The sequence below is a fragment of the Balaenoptera borealis genome (assembly GCF_965194805.1).
Source record: "Balaenoptera borealis genome assembly, chromosome: 13".
In the NCBI taxonomy this organism is placed as follows: Eukaryota; Metazoa; Chordata; class Mammalia; order Artiodactyla; family Balaenopteridae; genus Balaenoptera; species Balaenoptera borealis.
In genome coordinates, this window is record NC_138870.1 from 6,409,892 (window position 1) to 6,428,963 (window position 19,072).

At 48.5% G+C, this 19,072-nt stretch overlaps 1 protein-coding gene and 1 long non-coding RNA gene across 4 annotated transcripts in view; one reads left to right on the forward strand and one right to left on the reverse strand.

Annotated features, from left to right (window-relative positions):
- LOC309609022 overlaps positions 1 to 19,072 on the forward strand; it is a 447,877-nt gene that overhangs the window by 320,218 nt on the left and 108,587 nt on the right. The window lies entirely within an intron of this gene.
- VWF (von Willebrand factor) overlaps positions 1 to 19,072 on the reverse strand; it is a 202,589-nt gene that overhangs the window by 20,435 nt on the left and 163,082 nt on the right. For all 3 annotated transcript variants that reach the window (XM_082349753.1, XM_082349754.1, XM_082349752.1), the window contains 11 exons: positions 18,341 to 18,384; positions 17,856 to 18,033; positions 15,988 to 16,208; positions 14,654 to 14,846; positions 14,122 to 14,463; positions 12,147 to 12,346; positions 6,429 to 6,531; positions 5,995 to 6,069; positions 3,619 to 3,723; positions 2,249 to 2,454; positions 1,231 to 1,380 (listed from right to left, as the gene is read on the reverse strand). In XM_082349753.1, the coding sequence (XP_082205879.1) occupies positions 1,231 to 1,380; positions 2,249 to 2,454; positions 3,619 to 3,723; positions 5,995 to 6,069; positions 6,429 to 6,531; positions 12,147 to 12,346; positions 14,122 to 14,463; positions 14,654 to 14,846; positions 15,988 to 16,208; positions 17,856 to 18,033; positions 18,341 to 18,384 (1,817 nt within the window). The remainder of the gene's footprint in view (positions 1 to 1,230; positions 1,381 to 2,248; positions 2,455 to 3,618; positions 3,724 to 5,994; positions 6,070 to 6,428; positions 6,532 to 12,146; positions 12,347 to 14,121; positions 14,464 to 14,653; positions 14,847 to 15,987; positions 16,209 to 17,855; positions 18,034 to 18,340; positions 18,385 to 19,072) is intronic.

Sequence of the window (19,072 nt, forward strand, 5' to 3'; positions counted from 1 at the left end):
TGCTACAAAAGCACCACTAGCCGCGCGCACTTGCCTGCCCTGGCTCCTCTTCTTTTATCATTACTTTCTACTGGTAACAATGCAGTGATAATAGTCATGTAACTGGGCAGGACCCTATGGGGTCTTCCCGGGACAGGCCTCCCCCGTACCCTCTGCTTTAGCTCCTCTCTGAAGGACCTACGTAACAGTATTTGATGCACATTTCCTGAGTTGTTTTGCAGATGTGAAAACCCCCCACCAAAGGGAAGATGTTGACTACCGGATGACCGTGAGCACGTAGCCCCAGGCCTCCTGGAGCCCAAGGACTGATCATGTGAACCCCTGTGACACCGCCCTGCTACCTCACCATCAGCCAGTCAGAGAACTGTGCACGGGCTGATCACAGACACTGCGACCCCCGCTCCCTCACCTGGCTTTTAAAAAGGCTTTGCTGAAAACCTTCAGAGAGCTCGGGGCTTCTTGGGGCATGAGCCACCCGTCCCCTTGCATGGCCCTGCAATAAACCTTTCTCTGCGCCAAACTCCAACATTTGGGTTTGGCCTCACGGTGCATCGGGCACGTGAACTTGCGATAACAATAACAGCATTAAACCAGCAAACGGAATTGACCCCACAATTCCCCCGCGGACTGTGGTTCCCTTTTTCTAGAGTCTGATCAGTCTTCAATGTGCAAGAATAAAGCTCCCCAAGCACACAGGAGCCTTAGGGGCAGGCCTCCACAAGAATTAAAAACTGGACTGGGGGTTTCAAACCCCCAAATTATACCTCAAATTATAAACATGGCTCAACTTCTGTACCTCAAATGATATACCTGGTCTGAAAAATCACCAACCTGTGTAGAAACACTACAGTACACTGACACGGGGACCATCTCAGAAAATTCAGGACATATGTCTGTACTAGGTGTAGGCTAAGGAGATGTCTGAAAAGGGAAGATATAGATAGAGAAAAAAATCAAGCCCTGTTTTCTAGGCAGTTAATCCACATCTCTGCTTAGACCAACTTCCCAGCCCTGTGGACTCAAGACCGCACAGCAGACATGACTATCAGCCAAGAACTCATCACAGAAGGATGACACAGCAATCCTTTCCTCATGCTTCTTTCCTTTACCCAGCCCCACTCCCCTCCTTGCCCCTCCCCTCTGGTCTTGAAACAGAGGTTCCTAAAGCGGCTTTCTGGCCTATTCCTGGGATCCCCTCCCCTACTTCCCTCCCCTATTCCTCCCCCTTACCGGCCGGCAGCTGTCTCCACAGGGCTTCTGAGAGCACTGGGCCACACGCAGGCCCATCACGGCATCCTCCAGGTCGGTGCAGGTGCACACGTCACAGCCCTCCTCCCAGAACTGGCCCACGGGGTAGATGGTGCCTTGGTGGACACACACCTGGAGACACAAGGTTTCCGAGAGTGAATTGACTCAGTTCATCTAAACAAGAAGTGAGTAAGCATCTATGCCATGTTGGAAGCTACTCACTCTAGGTGCTGAGACTACAGCAATAAATGAAAGCAACATAGTCTCTGCCCACACGAAGGGATGCTTACATAGTACAGTTTGCCCTCTTCCCTCCCCTGCCCACCTGCCTTAGGAAGGTCCACCCTGGGAGTGGCTCCTTTTGAGTCCTTCGAGGCCCTGAAGTGGGGATATAACACACTGGCCACCTTGACCCACTATCAGTGCTGCCTTAACTGCATTTATCTCCTTCCTGTGTCACACGGAAAGCTGCACCCTAATTCTCAGACTGTGAAAAGGAATAAAGCAGATCTCCATATACTGACAGAGGATAATTCTACTATAAATTGTTAGATGAAAAAATACACATTCAAAACAGAATTTATAATATGCTACCCTTTCGGTGAGAAATAGGAAGCAATATAAATTTATAAAATTTGCTTATATTTTCAAAAAGAAAAATAGATGGATACACCAATGAAAATGATAAATTATGAAGGGAGAGAAGGAACAAGATAGGGAAAGTGAGGGTAGAGGTAAGATTTCTGGGAGTGCATCTTGTTTTATAATTTAGGTTTTAGGATCATTCATGTGTTTAGAATCATCTATGGCACCCAGCCATGCTCAGAACATGGTAGCGTCTCTATAAGTACCTCCTGAGCTAATCAGATTTAGGCTGAGATGGAAGGCTGATGCCCCTTCACTGGGCCACACAGCACTCGTGTGGGCAGGAAGGCAAGTCTTCCACAAGGAGCATGTGTCTGTCTGGCCACTGTCCCAGCTGGAGCCGAGCAGCCCGTACCTTATCAGGGAGGCAGGTGGTGGTGGTGCAGCCGCAGTCATTGGTGACGGTGGAGGCCAGGTACCCCAGTGGGCAGGTCACCGCCGAGCTGGTACAGTTGCAAACACACTTATACTCATCACAGCACTGGGTCTTCTGAAGGACTGGCATCCGGTGTGGGGGGCAGGAGGGCGGGGACCCCCTTGGGCATTCCTCCTTCCTGCAGGCTGAGGGGCAGCACGAGGTGATGCCCCGGTCCTGCCACACTGAGCGCTGCACTCAGCCTGGGTTCCTAAGCATTCAGCTACTATATAAGGTCCCAGGGAACTCTAGCCCCAGAACATTAAGTCAGAAACACACGTGAGCCCAGCTCAGGAGCTGAGGGATAGTCAACCATACCAAAAAGTGGTTAGTCTGCAGAAAAATAAGAACACTAACCCAAAGGAGAAATATGAAGCTATTTTAATGGAGAAGCTAAGGCTGCTGGGTGTCTACTCCACCACCTTCACAGGCACATCTGGAAGGGGTGGGGTCCCTCCAGCTGCAGATACTCAGAGATGACTGGTGTAGAATCTCTAAGACCCAGAGAGCCCTGGGCACATAGGTACTGGTTAGCATTTTTATAAGCTGGTAGCTTATGAGATCCTATCCCCAACCTCAGTACCTGGAATAATAAATGACCTACAGTTTTAGGTCCTCCAACAATGATGAATGAAAAATGACAGCAATCTTGTCAAATCCACAATGCTCTTTAATCACTGCCAACTCCCATCCCATGCCTTTGCCTGTTCCCAGCTTCCTGCAGATACAATGTGTTCTACCACACTCGAGGGCTTTCATCTCAGAACTCTAGTGAGATTCTCAGTCAACAGGACGAGAAGTGGGTATTGACATAAAGTGGGTATTCTCAGTAACTAAATACAGAATTCAGCTTCCTGACATGTCCAGAAACTGTCTTTAGTCCAACCCTATGCTAAAACTGTAGTATTTAGAAATTAAATACATAAACATACAGAGGAAGAAAAATCTATAAATTTATGTGGGAATAAGATCCAGTGATTTGAACAAACCAAGGGTACATTCCTTCCCCTCCATGGCTTATGGGAGGGTGGGAGAAAATAAAGATTAGATCTGGAGGCTTCTTCATCTCAGGTCCAAATGCCACCTAATAAGCCCAAAAGGGGGGTGCCTGCAGCTGTGTCCCACCCCGTTCCCCATCGTAGCCTGTGGCTGGGAGGAGTCTTAGGGGATTCAGTCCACGTGTGACCTTGACCCCTCTGTTCTAGACACACTCCAAGCCCAGACTCAGCTCACTAGAATACAGGACGCCTTCCCAGACCAGGGGACAGTGACCGCACCGCCCTGTCCTCACACACGGAGGGAGAACTTACAGCAGGTGAAGTTGGGTCTGCACTCGCCGGGGTTGGTCAGTGTAGGCTGGAGACCACCTTCGCAGTGAGGCACCGGGGGCAGGTCACAGCTCACCAGGTCACACACTGAGGGCCCAGAGAGAGACGTGCACTCAGAATTCAGCGAGGCTACTCTTGTGCTAGTGAATGGCTCCCTACACTACATTCCTACCCACGCAGACCTTTACTGTTTCACACACGCGATGATGGTGAGATGAAGGCAGAGCTAGAGATGGAGACAGAGGAAAAGATACAGGAAGATGAAAAGATAGGGGAAGAGATGGAGATAGAGATGGAGACACAGGAAAAGATACAGGAAGATGAAAAGATAGGGGAAGAGATGGAGATAGAGATGGAGACAGAGGAAAAGATACAGGAAGATGAAAAGATAGGGGAAGAGATGGAGATAGAGATGGAGATACACGGACAGGGAGGGGGCGGGGGGAGGTGATGATAGATAGACAGATAGATGAGAAATAGATAGATAGATGATAGATACACAGATACATAGATAGACAGGTAGAGAGATAGGAAGATAGATAGATAGATAATAGATGATAGATACACAGACAGATGATAGATCGATAGATAGATGATAGATAGGTAGATAATAGACAGATGATAGATACATAGATAGATGATTGATAGATAGATAAATAGATAGACAGTAGATAGATAATAGAAAGATGATAGGTAGATAGATAAATAGATAGATAGGAAGGTAGATAGCCAGATAGATAGATCCAAGCCATAGGACAAACTCATGTTGATTACTCTTGTCATCTGCAGGGACTCCAGCTCTCGGCCAATCACTTGAACCCTCTAGACCGCAGGATCATCTTCTGTAAGGTGGGCACTCTACCTCACAGGGTCGGTCTATTGATGTCTTGAAATAATGAAGGCAAAGTGCCTGGCACGTTGGAGAAGCTTCAAAATGTCCATAAAATGAGGGCTTTGAACTAAATGACCCCCAGTTCCCTCCACTGTTAACATCCTAAGACCTATTTTTACTAAATTGTCCTCCAGTCAGATTCGCCCCTCACCCCCACCCCGCCACATAAGGCTTCTCTTTATCCCCGATAAATCGCATCAGCCTAAAGCAATGTCTCAGATGATTTCTTTTTTAGATCCTCGGACTGTCTTGATTTATCTGCTCTGCCTCAAAGGTTTCATCGCCTCAAACTTCAGAAGCCTGTGCTTTATGTCTTCACCTGTACAATTAATAAACACCTGGGACAGGACGGGGACAAGGCACTAGAGACTTCCTGCCGTGTTACTCAGAATTCCATCAGCTCTGGATTCATTTAATTATACCGTTATTCAGCCCATTATTCACGATGCAGGTTGCAAGCCTATAATGAAACCCTTTGACAAATAACATGTTGAAGTCAAGGTGCCCATGTGTGGCCTTTTCTACAGTTACTCTGGCATAACTGGCTCTGCAGTAAATCCCTTGCACCTCCCCCACCAGTGATTACCCCATTCTTTTACTGTGTACAGCACAGTGATTCACAATTTTTAAAGGCTATACTCTGTTTATAGTTGTTATAAAATATTGGCTATATTCCCTGTGCTGTACAATATACCCTTGCAGCTTATGTATTTTATACACAGTAGTTTGTACCTCTTACTCCCTTGGCCCTATATTGCTCCTCCCCCCTTCCCTCTCCCCACTGGTAACCACTAGTTTATTCTCTATATCTGTGAGTCTGTTTCTTTTTTGTTATATTCACCAGTTTGTTGTACTTTTAGATTCCACATATAAGTGATATTATACAGCATTTGCCTTTCTCTGACTTATTTCACTGAGCATAATGCCCTCCAAGTCCATCCATGTCGCTGCAAGTGGCAAAATCTTATTCCTTTTTCTGCCTGAGTAGTATTCCATTGCACGTATGTACCACATCTTCTTTATCCATTCCTCTGTTTTGTGGGGTTTTCTTCTATTTTTTGGCCACGCCACGCGGCACTTGGGATCTTAGTTCCCCAACAAGGGATCGAACGCATGCCCCCCACAATGGAAGCACGGAGTCTTAACCACTGGACCACCAGGGAATTCCCTATCCATTCATCTGTTGATGGTCACTTAGGTTGCTTCCATATCTTGGCTACTGTAAATAATGTTGCTGTGAACATTGCACCCCATTCTTTTTTAATGCTTTCAAAACTTACATTTAATAAGTCACGGCAGAATCTTTCTAGGAAAGAAATCCTATTTTCCAGAGGCTACTCCTTCCAGGTTTTGGAAAATCCACACCCTGCTCCTGACCACGAGCCCCTTCAGCACCACCACCTTGGCCCCTCTCCCCGGGGCGGGGCTGGGGTTGGACCCCGAGAAATGCCACGGGTGACACATACCACACTCGTACTCGGGGCAGCACTGCTGCGAGCTCTGCCGGAGACGGGCCACCTCGCACGGGCCGCACGCAGGCGCTGGGGGAGAAGAGGCCGCAGAGGTCAGAGAAAGAGACAGCGGTACCCACTGCAGACTCTCGGCCGCGGGAAGCAGCCAGGCCCGCTGACGAATGAGTCTCCCGGTGTGTCCTGCTGTCCCCTCAGATGCGCCCTCGGGAGACTGAGGCTGAGGGCCAAGGAGGGGACAGCAGGGCAGGCACACACACACACACACACCCTCCCCCGAGAGCTCCACCCCCGTGCAGAAAGGGGAGCCCAGCCTGGTGAGGCAAGGAGGGTGGGGCTGGCATGGGGAATCCACGTGTGGATCTGGTCCACCAGGTCTGAAGACAGGGTGGCCTTGGGGTCTGGAGGGAGCCCTTAGGGAGGGGCCTCACCTCTGGCTGTGGGGCAGGGCTGTGTCGTGCAGTTGACCTTCCGCCCGCTGAGGCACGTGCAGATCTGGCAGGGCTGGTGGTCTGGGACCCACGTTTCCAGAAGCTGAGGGAGAACGAGGTTCAGGGAGGGCCCAGGAGTTCATGGAAGTTGGGTCCCCCCACCCCTGGCTCGGTCTCCCTGGGGGACGCCCAGTGCCCGAGCCCCGCCTGGGTCAGAGCTGCGCAGATGAACCGAGACAAGCTGACAGATGCTGAGGATCCTGAGGAGGAGGGAGCTGGAGGAGCCCTGGGGTGCCTGGGGGCGCCCGTACTGCTTTGTACACTCGGGGGAAGGACAAACCACAGGTTTCAGAAAACATGGAGCTTTCATCACAGCCCTTCTGATGGTGACGCTAAAACAAAGCAAGGCGAGAAAATGAGGACTCCTGTGTCACCCCACCGGCCACTTCCCAAGCCGAAGGAGAAGCTGGGCTGCAGCTTGAGAAAGATGCCATTCATTTCTGGAATGGACTTAAGACTATGTGGCAGGAAGAGCTGAAGGGGCGACGGCAGAACTCTCAGAACCCTCACATTGTTGGGACTGGTGGTGACGTTCCAGACCAGGGTGCCATTGCCAGATGAGGGTCACCAGGGCAGCAGGCATCCCCACTGCACAAGGGCTTCAGTCAGGAAGCCCCCCAACTCCTACGTCGGCTTCACCCTCCGTGCCACTGCCCGGTTTCCTCCCAGGCGAGGGGAGAGCCCCCCAGCCTGCCTCCCAGGACTGTGCAAGAAGCAGGAAGCTGTGAACAGCACAGATGGGACTGCAGAGCCAGGACTGGGTCCCTGTGGGCTCGGCCATCAAGGGAAATTCCAGTGAAGTCACCCCTGAATAAACGCATCCTTATCCAGCAGCTCAAAGGCCGCTAAAAATTTCCCAGGTCAAGAAGGTCGTACTTATTCCGTCTGCTTCCATGGTCCGCAATCAGCATGTGCCGCGGAGAGGGAGAGAGATGGGACATCTCCGGGTAAACCCCTCCCCGGGCTGCCCGTCCTCCCGCGGGATTAAACCTTGGATGCTTCCCTTGACACCTTCTGCTGCATCCACGTAACAGCCCACATCTGAGGGGCAAGTGTCACGTGGCACGGTTTAAGGGCTTTACGTAAACTACTCATTTAATCCTCACCGTAGCCCCATGACCGGGACATTCTTACTGTTATCCCCACTTGTCCAAGGAGAAAGCGGAGGCACTTGCTCGGGGTCACACCGTCGCAGGGCAGAGATGGGATCTGGACCCAGAATCCACTTTGTATCACTGTGTTCTGCTGCCTCCCGGCAATAAGTAGCATTAAACATGTGCAAGATATTTCCCCAAAGGCTTTACACTGACTCATTGTATGTTCCTTCTAATGACCCTATCGGGTGAGTACGACCATTACTTACACTGACCAGTGATGACACTGAGGCACAGACCAGGAGCTTGACCAGGTGGCACAGCCGGGGTTTGGACCCGGCATCCTGGCCCTGCACACCACACGCTCTCTCTCCAAACCACAGCCGCGAGGCTCGGCCAGCCCGCTGAGGGGCTGTGGGAGTGCCAGGCACTGGGTACACTGTCCCAGCCCTCGAATGGCTGACGGTCAAGCCGAGGAAATAGGACTTGCCCGTGAAAAGGTGAATGAGATCACTCAATTCTGATGCATCCACACCACGGAATACTACTCAGCCATAAAAACAAACTACGGAACGTACAGTGTGGATGGATCTTGGGAGTATCACGTTGAGCGAAAGAAGCCAAGCAAAAAAAGGAGTAAATACTGCATGAGTCCATTTACATAAAATTCCAGAAAATGTAAACGGATCTATAGTGACAGAAAGCAGACCAGTTGTTGCCCGGGGATGGAGGTGGGGACTGGGGGTGTATTAAACAGGGGCGTCAGGGAACTTTCGCAGGTGAAGGAAATTTCATTATCTTGATCGTGATGACGGTTTTTACAGGTGCATGCACTTGTCAAAATCCATCAGATTGTACATTTATATTTGGTGCTGTTTACTGTCTGTGAACTCTCCATAAAGGTGATTTTTAAAAGAAGAGTGCCAGGAGTGCAAAAGAAGAGTTCACTAGGGCTGTGGGCTCCAGAGAGGCCTCACATCCTTGGGGACGTGGCCACTGCAGGAGGCTGTGCTTAACCTGGCGGGCAGGGTGCAGCCCCGAGGCTCTGTAAGCAGGACCAGCCTTAGAGGGAAGAAAGTTCAACAAGGACAAGTCTTGAGCGGGTGCCAGGGAGCGGGTGGAGAGGGAGGGATGAGGACCAGGAAACAGAACAGAGGCTGCGGCGGCTACTATTCCAGCTGCTCCAAGGGGCTGGGGAGACCCAGGGAGGGGCACAGGGACAGGCGAGGCTGGGCAGGGGAACTCACACATCTCCCCAGGTCTCTCTCTGCTCTGCCTCTTTCCTGCTCTTTTACACTGATGGTGATGCCAAAAAAACCATAAATCAAGGGATTTATATTTAGACGTTTAAATGGCAAAGTGATGAGATAAGAACGGAGATATATATTTATATATTAGGGTTTTTTTTTTCTCTTTTTAAAAATGAACTCCAGACATCTAAAATTCAAGAACGAATTATACAGCTTTCCAACTCTCCTTGGCAACATCACAATAGATGACCAAAAGCAGGTGTTAAACATCCTCTTCCAGGGATTTCCATTTTCCCAGGAAGCTTTAATGAGGCAGGCCACAGAATCTATGGCCCCTGAAAAAGAGCCCTGTTTGGCAAAGGCTAAGCTTCTAAAAGCGCCCGCGGCCAGCTCTTACAGCAGTACACCTGGCGCGTTATGCAGCCAATCAGCCAGCAGAGGGCACTCCTGCATCAGGACAGGCCAACTCCAGGCAGCCCTGTCTCAGCCCCCAGGTTCCAGGGCCTGGTGCAGGACTGTTACCTGGACAGAACAGGTAAGCGAGCTGGCTGGAGTTAAAGATTAAATAAAGATGACAGGAGAATGACCTGCAGAGAATGCAGCAAGGGAAAACTGAAGTCTTCAGAGCCCAAGGTCAGAGCAGGCACTCAGCAAGTCACCAGGCACCGCCCACCCCGGCCAGGATTTGAGGGAAGATGTAAATTAAATGTCAGCGCTGAGCCGCTACAGAACACCGCTACAGAGAGGAGACGAGGCTCAGCAGACCGTCTGGGTGATGCAGGCAATTCCCAGTGGAGTTGAAGCAGCGCTTGCCCAGCACAGCGGGGTGTGTGTGGGCAAGGCGGGACGGCCCATGCATGGCCCCGGATCCCTTTAGAGCCGGCTACAAAGGCAGAGTGCATTTTGTAAAATAAACAAGAGCTATGGAAACGTAAATAGTTTGCCCTTCCAAAATTACCACAAGAGATTTCTACCCTGGATTATTTCCCCGAAGAAAAGTTTTCTGGCCTTTATTTTTCAGTTTCAAGAAAATTCACTTAATGGAAATGTTCTTCATATTAGAGTGTTATTCCCTCTCTACTTTGAAAGTCAACGCTGGACTGGCTAGATATTTATCTTCATCCGTTTAAACTATATTTTCTGAAATAACTAAAACCGGCTGTATTCCCTTCATAGTTTTTTATTAACTAATTTTATGTTGCTTGATTTTAAAATGTATTTATCAGACTATATCTATGTCAAAATACTGCACTATTTGGAAGCCCTCTTCATACAACTCTGATGCATATCCCAGTGTGTGGGACTGAAGGGGCAGGGAGCAGGGAAAAGGGTCAGGGAGGAGGAGTGGGGAAGCGGGCAGAGACCCTAGGATAAAATTCACAAGCCTCCCGCCTTCGGGTCCCTGCAGACACTTGACTCACAGAGAGCTAGAAATGCAAACTTGAGTTTCCTTCTGATCTCAAGGATGCCAAGGAAGGGGGTAGAGACCATTTCTGACTGCCTCTGAGAGCACCTTGCCACCAACGGCAAAACCAGCCTGAAATGACCACTGGGTGTCAGCACCCCAGGGCATTGGTACATGTCATCTGCGCCCAGCGGGAGCCCAGGAGCCGTGCAAGTCAGGGAGAGCGATGTAAGGTTTTGTCAACTCTTTGGGGGAACGTTATGGTACAGGCAGTTACTTAATTTGGCCAGCTGAAATATGGCAGTAGAGTGCGACTGGGCTTCTTTCCTGGTTTACCTGTTACACTGTGAGAACAAATGGGATCCACTAGGATAAAGCCCAGCAACAAAACAGAGCCAGTGGGACCATCCAAGTAATCGCCTTATTGGTGCCACGCTTACCTGGACACCCAGTCAGCTCAGCGTTTACCTCACAGTTCCCGTGGGACCAGTGGCAGGGCTTGGACACTATAGGGTGACCTGGTATAGTGAATAGGGTCTTTTTAAATCACCTCTTGTCATCTGAGCCTTAGTTTCCCATTCAGAGGGACATGTAATAATTACCCTATGGAGCTTTGGGGAGAATCAAATGAAACGGTCCATTTCCTAGCTTCTGATGGCAGGGACAGAATAGTGTAATCCTGGAATGATTGTTTTCATCATTCTCCAGTTGGTTAGCTAGCTTCACCATGTGTTCTCCTACTTCTGATTAAACACAGTGTTAAGTCACCTGACCTGGTCCACTTAGTGACGAAGGTCTTCCTTGGTGATGATGGAGATGTTAGGTCTTGAGTGCAGCCCATGGTCATAGAACACATCCTCCTTTGCTAGAAGCCAAATGTGCTCCCCCTCTACCAGGCTCTGTGGTATCACTGCCAGTTTGAAAGGCAGGACCACGGCCCACACTCACAGGTCCACAGACACACACGGCCCCAGGTACTACAATACACACATTGGCAACTTTGAAGAGATATGACTGCCATCTGAGTCCAAGAAGAGGGAGTTTGGTAAATAAATAGTCTTTCAAAATAATGATTCCTAAAAGGCTAAGAGAATTGATGACTTGATGACTCAATGACTTCCAAGAAAATCAGCGCAAAGGGGACCTAGCAAAAGGGAAATTTCATGTATCGAAAACAGCAAGCTCTTTGGAATCAGACAGAGCTTCAAATACTAACTCCAACTCCCAACCTCATCTCCTACAAACTGCATCCATGGGCAAGGTACCAAGCTCTCTAAGCCTTCATTTTCTCATAGGTGTTTTGTGAGTATTTATGAGAGGGGATACTACACACACACACACACACACACACAATTCTATAGTCTAATACGTCTGAGAAGCAACAACTTGCAATGTACATTAGCATATCAAAAGCTCTAAAGAATCCTGCAATAAAGAAACCTGTCTAACTTGCTTAGCTGGTGTTCTTTAAAACCTCTTGACCACAGGTAACTGTCAATACCTTGCCTGCTAAACACACCTTTGAAAAAAATGTTGAAATAATGAATATATAGTGCTTAGTACAATGTAAGGTACCTAATATATCTTAATAATGGTAGACATCACCATATAAAATATTCTTTTCCCATCCCCTCCTGGGTTCCTAGCATTCTACTAACATGGATATAATGATAAATATAGTAATGGTAGTAATGTGTTGTTGGTGTTTGATCACACAGCTAACCCATGACAGATCCGGGATTTGAACCAAGATGTGTCTGACTCCAAAGCCGTTATGCCATACTGTCTTCCCGTCCCTCAGGAACCCCCCTAGAGAGCAGAGCCATGCAGCCAAGGTTAGAAGGGGCCAATCACGGGTGAACACTTCCCCCTACTGGCCCCATGGGGGGTGAGAGGCCAGGGCTCCTACCTGGTGCCGGATCCCATCGTCACCGACGCACTGGGTGCAGGCCTCCTCGGGGACACAGCTGCCTTCCAGCAGCACTTGGTGCAGTGGGCAGAAGCAGCCTTCTGAGGGATGGTCCCCACAGGAGCTCGAGTTGCCCTCACATTGGCGGGGGCAGCCGCGCTCACAGTGGTTGTAGACCAGGGATGGCGGGCATGGCACAGCTGTAGACAGAGAAGGGGGTCACCCTCAAGGGTCTGCACCAACCAGAGGGAAGTGGCTCAGCTTCAAGGCAGTTGATCATCTGACAAACTTGCTGGAGCAGAAACTGCTAGTTTCCACCAATTTTCATTCTCTCCATCTTCCATGGAAATAGACCTTCAAGCCGGGCACATGACCACCCAGAATAAAGACTACATTTCCCAACCTCCCTTGCAACTAAGTGCAGTCATGTGATTACATTCTGACCAATGAACTGTAAGAGCAAGTGTAGACTCTTAACAGCAGTTTCTAAGAATCATTTTTTGAAAGACATCTGCGTCTCTGGTCCTTTTCCTTCCTTCCCCTCATCCCGCCACTTGGAACCTGGATGTGATGGCCAGAGCTCCACCTTAAACCGTGAGGAAAAAGCACACCCAAGTGAGGACGGAGCAAAGAACTAGAATCCACTTTGAGACCCAGAAAGAGCTGGGACTGCCTCCCTCTGACCAGCTGTGTGACACAGAATTTTACTTCTCTCTTACTTGTAGCCAAATTTAATCCCAGCTGACGATGTGAACCTGTGCATCCTTAGGAAGTTCTACGGTTCTTTTCTTTGAATACACATATATTTAATGCTTCGAAAATTCTCTTCAACTTAAATAAGGAATCCACAGCTATGGAGGGCTGCCCTGGGAGAAAAGCTACAAAGTGATCCACTTCTACCACTCTGGTCCTGCTCAACCCCTTCCTCACATTTTCACGGTGCCAAGGCAGGTGGTAGAGAAGGTTTCCAAGGATTTAGAGCACCAAAGACTTTCCTATAAATGCATGACAAATTGCCTGGAAGTCGACAAATTAATAAGCAGAGAAGCTGTGATCGGTAACTCAGAAACTAACATTTTCCCCTTAATCTGCAGGCAGGTTGAAAGGAGACTGTGTCATCCACGGGGACTCGGAAAACCAGAGCCCCAAAGACACCTAGGGGTTATCTAGTCCAACTATCTCATTCCAAGATGCAGAAACTGAGGTCCAGAAAGACTAAGGAAATAGCTGATGACCAGCTGAGCTGGGGCTAGGATGCCCAAGTCCTCTAGCCCCAGTTAAAGCTGTGACAGCATTATAATAATAAACTCGGAGACTCTGAGATGCTTGTACACATTGATTTTCCTCAAAAAAAAAAAAAAAAAAAAGGTCAGGGATTACATTAGAAACTGAGGATGTTGAAGTTCAGTGCTCTTATCACTCCAGCACGCCCTGAGAGCAGGAGCCATGTCTGATTCATTTTGGTGTCCCTGACATGTTAAATATTAAATACATGCCAAGTCCAAGTAAGGAAGCTGACCTTGGGAGGTGTCTACACTAGCAATCTTGTGGTGTTTGTAATGAAGAAGCCTTCTTCGTATTCAAATGGCAAAATTCCACTCACACTTCAAAATCCTGTTCAGGCATGGGCTGCTCTGTGAGCCTTTGCTAAAGCTTGGTGCAATTCCAAATTCAAGGTGACTGCTTGGTCTGTACTTCGCTGTGGCCTGGATGTGTCTGACACATCAAAATCACATTTGTATGAACTGCAGAACTACTGCTGGAAAGGACCATGCTTTCATTTACACAGAAATTCTATGTTCAAATTACTTATACGTCTACCATCTTATTTGATCCTGAATGGAATCCTAGGAAACAGGAAATGCAGAGATTTTGGTCTTCATTGCCCAGATAAAGACCGTGAGGCCCAGAGAGGCTGAGCAGGTCCCCCATTCGTTGGTCTTCACAGCGTCTGGGGGTGCCTAAGGAGACTCACCACAGAAATCGGGGGTCCTCCAGTCGACACACACCCCCTTGGTCCGACAGAGGTGGGCATAAGAGGCAATGGCCTCACACACTTGCTCCTGGTGGCAGCTGTCCTGCTGGCAGATGGCGTGAAATGTGGCCGGGGCAAGGACCGCGTGGCACTCGGCAAACAGCGCCGAGAGGAGGACCTGGCAGTGGGAGCCCCTGGAGATGGGACATGGCTCCTCGGGACCCAGCAGGCACGTCTGCCCCGGTTGTTGCACCGTCCACTCCTGGACCAGCGTCTTCCAGTCTGCGGTGACTGTGCCATCCCTCAGCATGAAGTCATTGGCCCCATTCTCATCACAGATGCCTAGAGAAGCAAGGAAAGACATGGTTAGGAGCCCAGGGTGCCAAGCCCTTGATGCCAGAGACCTGGCCATTCTCCATCACCGCCAGCGTCTGAACCTTACTACTGGACCCAGAAATAGCAGTGGCCAAGGGCCCTGAGGATAGAGCAAGGAGGGTTTATGTCAGGGAGGAGAGTCAGAAGATATTCTTACCACAGAGACCGTACATCTTTGAGGCAAAGGTCTTGGGGCTCAGCTGCAGCTGGAACTCGTTGTTTTGTGGGGTAAAGGTGAGGATGTGGCCGAGATGGTTGAATCTGACCTCATACATAATGGTACCATAGACACTGACCTCCATGTCCCCACCCATGTAAGGGACAGAGACCAATCTCCCATTCACCACCACCTGCCCAAAGAAGAAAACCACCCATCAGTAGTCATGGCAACACGGAATCCTAGGATTTCACTCTTAGCCACTTTCCAAAGTTCCCCACAGTTCCTACACATTCACCCCGCTCAACTCCACTGTTATCCACAAACCCGGACATTTGCCAGCAGCTCTTCAAAGACAAAGGGGCTTTGCAGAGCTTGGCAAAAGAGTGGACTCATAACACTGAACAGACAGCCATGCATCTGGAACCCGAAAGCCCAGGGATTAAGAGGAACCATGAGTCACCCGACAGGGAAGATGACTCCTCAAGAAAAGCTGGGGAAGTTGCTTATTTGCCAACTGGTCAGTGCGCTATCTCCAGGAGCATCTAATAGGACTACTTTAAGCATCTGATTTGATTTGATTGACTAGCTCTTTGGAGGCCCCACGATACATCTTATCAAACCTATTAAAATATACTCACATCCCACGATGAATATAATTTTTGCTGTAAAAATTTTAGAAGGCTTTTTATCCTTTTGATTTTTATATTTTTGTCTATGAGCTACTCATTTATTATATGACAAGCTGTGATTTTTCAGCAATCACTGTGCACGTTCAAGAATTCTTGCAAGAGGAGGACATCTAACCCATAAGTTGCTTTCACGTAATGAAATATTTACGATTTCTAAATGAACGTGTAAAGAAGTTGGCAGAAAGCAACCTCTTGTAAACATTTAATCAAACATTTATTTTTTTATCAGTTTTGCAGTTTTCTTTTTGAATCTTGGGTCCACACATTTTGTTTGGGCCCAGAATATTTTCATAGGCCCTAAATATTTTCCTTTGGAAGGTTTGCAGGCCCTGGGTGCAGGGCACATAATGCCTGCTGGGCAAACAGCCTGGTGTCACCCTCATTCTTCTACCAGTACCAGAAACTGGCACTACATTCACAATGTAATGCTATCGAAAATGGACCCTTTCTTCCAAATCTGGACCCAAAACAACAATGAAATTACACCACGAGGGAGACAGCACTGAGCCCCTCCTGCTCATGGGGCAGGAGGCCGAGTCCCCAACAGGAGCACCAGCTAAAACCGACTGCCACCGGGTCCACGTGGCTTCCCCAAGGGTCTGCCGCTGCCACGTTACGGGACTCACAGGAAGCCCCTCCTACCTCCATGTCGCTGCGGAGCTCAACCGAGAGGCCGTTATGTTTCACCTCAATGGACTTCATGCAGGCCTGCCTTGCCCCGGCCCTGCAGGCACCGTTATGCAGCAGCACGTCCAGGCCCTGCTCCTTGTTGTGAAATAGGACATATGAGCAGTTGCCAGTCAGCTTGAAGTTCTGTCCATCAAAGGTCACGATGTGCCGAGTGGAGCTGCCAGTACAGACACCTGGACGGAGAGAGCAAAGGATGGCTATGACCCATCCAGACTTCCTCTCCTATCTCCTCTGCTCTCTTTGGACTGATAGGGAGACTAGCGGGTACATCTTTCCATAGACTTCTGACATTGAAAACCACGTTAATGCTTCACATACAGAAAACAAACAAAGAGAATCAGCTAGGATGGCAGTAAGGAAAATTCAAAATGGAATACAAACAGATACAATTAAAAGAATAATGTTAAGTAATGAATAACGTTAAGTACAAAGAAGGGAGGGGGGAAACCAGCCTAAATAACTTTGGGGAAAAACTTACTATATACCCAAAGGCTAAAGACAAAAAGAACTGTGCACAAATGTGTACTCTAGTTGGTAGATTTGTCTTTCATAAAGGTATCGGTTAGCAGTTCTGAAACTACTTTACGTGTATTCTGTGTAGGGTCTACAGAGGAATGATGGCCCAGGGTTGTTCTAAAAGTGATCCTAAGAGAACTTCTGCTACACAGTAAGGAGGACGTCAAAAGAGAGAGAGAAAGAGAGCCTATGAGGGGTTGGATGCAAAAACAAACAAATAAATAAACAAAAATAACGAAACAAAACAAAAAACCCAGAAGGATGGCAGGGTGAAGCAGCAGACAGCGAAAGAATATAGAATATGCAACTGATATCAAAGGACCACTCCTGAGAGCTGGTAGAAGAAGCAGCTGCCTTCAACACCTGCCCGACCAGTGAGTGCAGGGCCTCTCACAGAAGCACCAGTCACAGAAGAACTTTGAGAAGCCACTTCCAGCTCCTCCCTCTCCAGGCTCCAAGCTGGAGGGAGACTGACTACACCCCTTTCCCAGAGGCCAGGAGCCCACACAGGGACTAGGGAGGTGTTTCAACTCTAACTCAAGTTCGAAGTCTTGATTATTACCCGAGAGTGGACATCTAATGACCAAATTGAGACTGTGTTTTACGACTTAAAGCAACCACAGAACTCTTTATAAATAAACAGAAACGATATGAGGTCTGGTAGAGTTCTCATCCAGGCAAAAAGGAAATTTATCCCACTCAATAAATTCTAAAGGGAGAGTGAGATACAAGATACAGTTTTGATTTCAGCCCACAAGTTGTGTCTGTTCATCATAATCATCTTGATCCATCCACTGCTGAGCAGGGATTGCCATAAGCAAACATTTCTCCCAACCATGAGACAGAGGGCTAGCCCACCCCATGGATGAATGCTCCCCACAGGTCTGCATGTGATGGAGTTGACTACGTCCTCCTCTTAAACCAGGCCACCGTGATGGTACACCCTGCATCCAACACTCAAACACCTACAGGTATGATGCGGGAGCTTCCTGGGGGCTTCTCTCTCACTGCTGTACCTGCACTGCCTAGACCCCCTAAGGGTGACTCGTCAACAGCCAAGCTGAGCTCTGACCTCAGAAAATCAATTCTTCCTTCTGGTTATGCATTATCTGGGGAAGTGCCCTCCAAAAGGCACAGGAAGGGAACAGGGAGTCCTGGGACTGAATGGAAACACGTCCCAAGGTCACAAGAGGGAGGGAACATGGGTGGAGGGGGAAACGGGCTTCTGGTCTACCTCTCTGCGCAGCCAAGCGAAAAGCACTGCCCCTTGAACACTGTCCAAGCTGGAGAAGCAGAGGACTCACAGGGGCAGGTCCAGCGGCAGCCACAGGCCTCTTCCACCCTGATCGGGGACTGGCTGTTGGGGCAGGAAGGCCGCAGCTGCTGGTCACAGTTGACCCGGTGACTATTCAGCAAGGTCTGGCCACCTGGCAGGCAGGTCACCGTGTGGCACCGATCCGGCAAGGTCCAGATGTCCCCGGGCTGCAGAGAAAGAACCAGGTTCAGGCAGGGAATGGAATGAGGCACTTCAACATCCACCAGGCAACTGACCCCCTTGGAAAACATAGAGACTAGGCCTTGGGCCTAAATGGCAAGGAGACAGGATATAGAACATAGGATTTACAGGTGGATCCACCCCAACCACAACCAAAATTTTAAAAAAAACAAGGCTATAATGGTAAGAGGGAGAATTGGAGCCAGACCAAAGGAGGAAGAGTTCACCAGGGGAACGAGGGCCCCAAATATACATTCCTGATCTTTCCTTCAAAGTCAACGGAACTGAACGTACCCTCCTCTCATTCCCGTCCTCATCCATGCAAACACTGACGAACCCTGAAACAGACACAAGCAAGATCTCTGTTCCCACCCACCATCCAGAAATTCCGAGCCATTCACTCGGCTACCTGGCTGGTCCTTGAAGCTGGATTAACTCTGAAAAGAACGTGAGTGGGTTTAGCAGTGAGGATGCAGGTACAGGAGATTAGGAGGACGTCATCCCGTGGTTCTTTGTGGTTAGTAGTCATTACAGTGACACAACAGTGATAATATGGCAACAACCACAATCAATATCTCCTTGTCCTCTTTTGTATATAGATCAGTGCCTAGTGAGAGGAGGAAAAATGCAGCAAGAGACTGAAAACTTAAAAGAGATCAAGATTCCTACCCGGAGAGCTATCATCTAGCAAGAAAGGGCAATAACTCTGTAGTAGGTTTAGACTCACAGCTAATTACATTAGGAAAATATATAAAACCAGGTTTTAAAAAAAGCATGTATGGTAAAAATAAAAAGTTTCTAACCTTAAGTCAACTTCAACTATGGTAGTTTGATGTTATATTCTATGTTATTGTATTTCTTTTTTTTTAATCTTTTCAGTTTCGTATTTTATTGAAGTATAGTTGATTTACAATATTGTGTTAGTTTCAGGTGTACAGCAAAGGGACTGTTATATTTTTTTCAGATTATATTCCATTATGGATTATTACAAGATATTGGATGTAATTCCTCGTGCTATACGGTAAA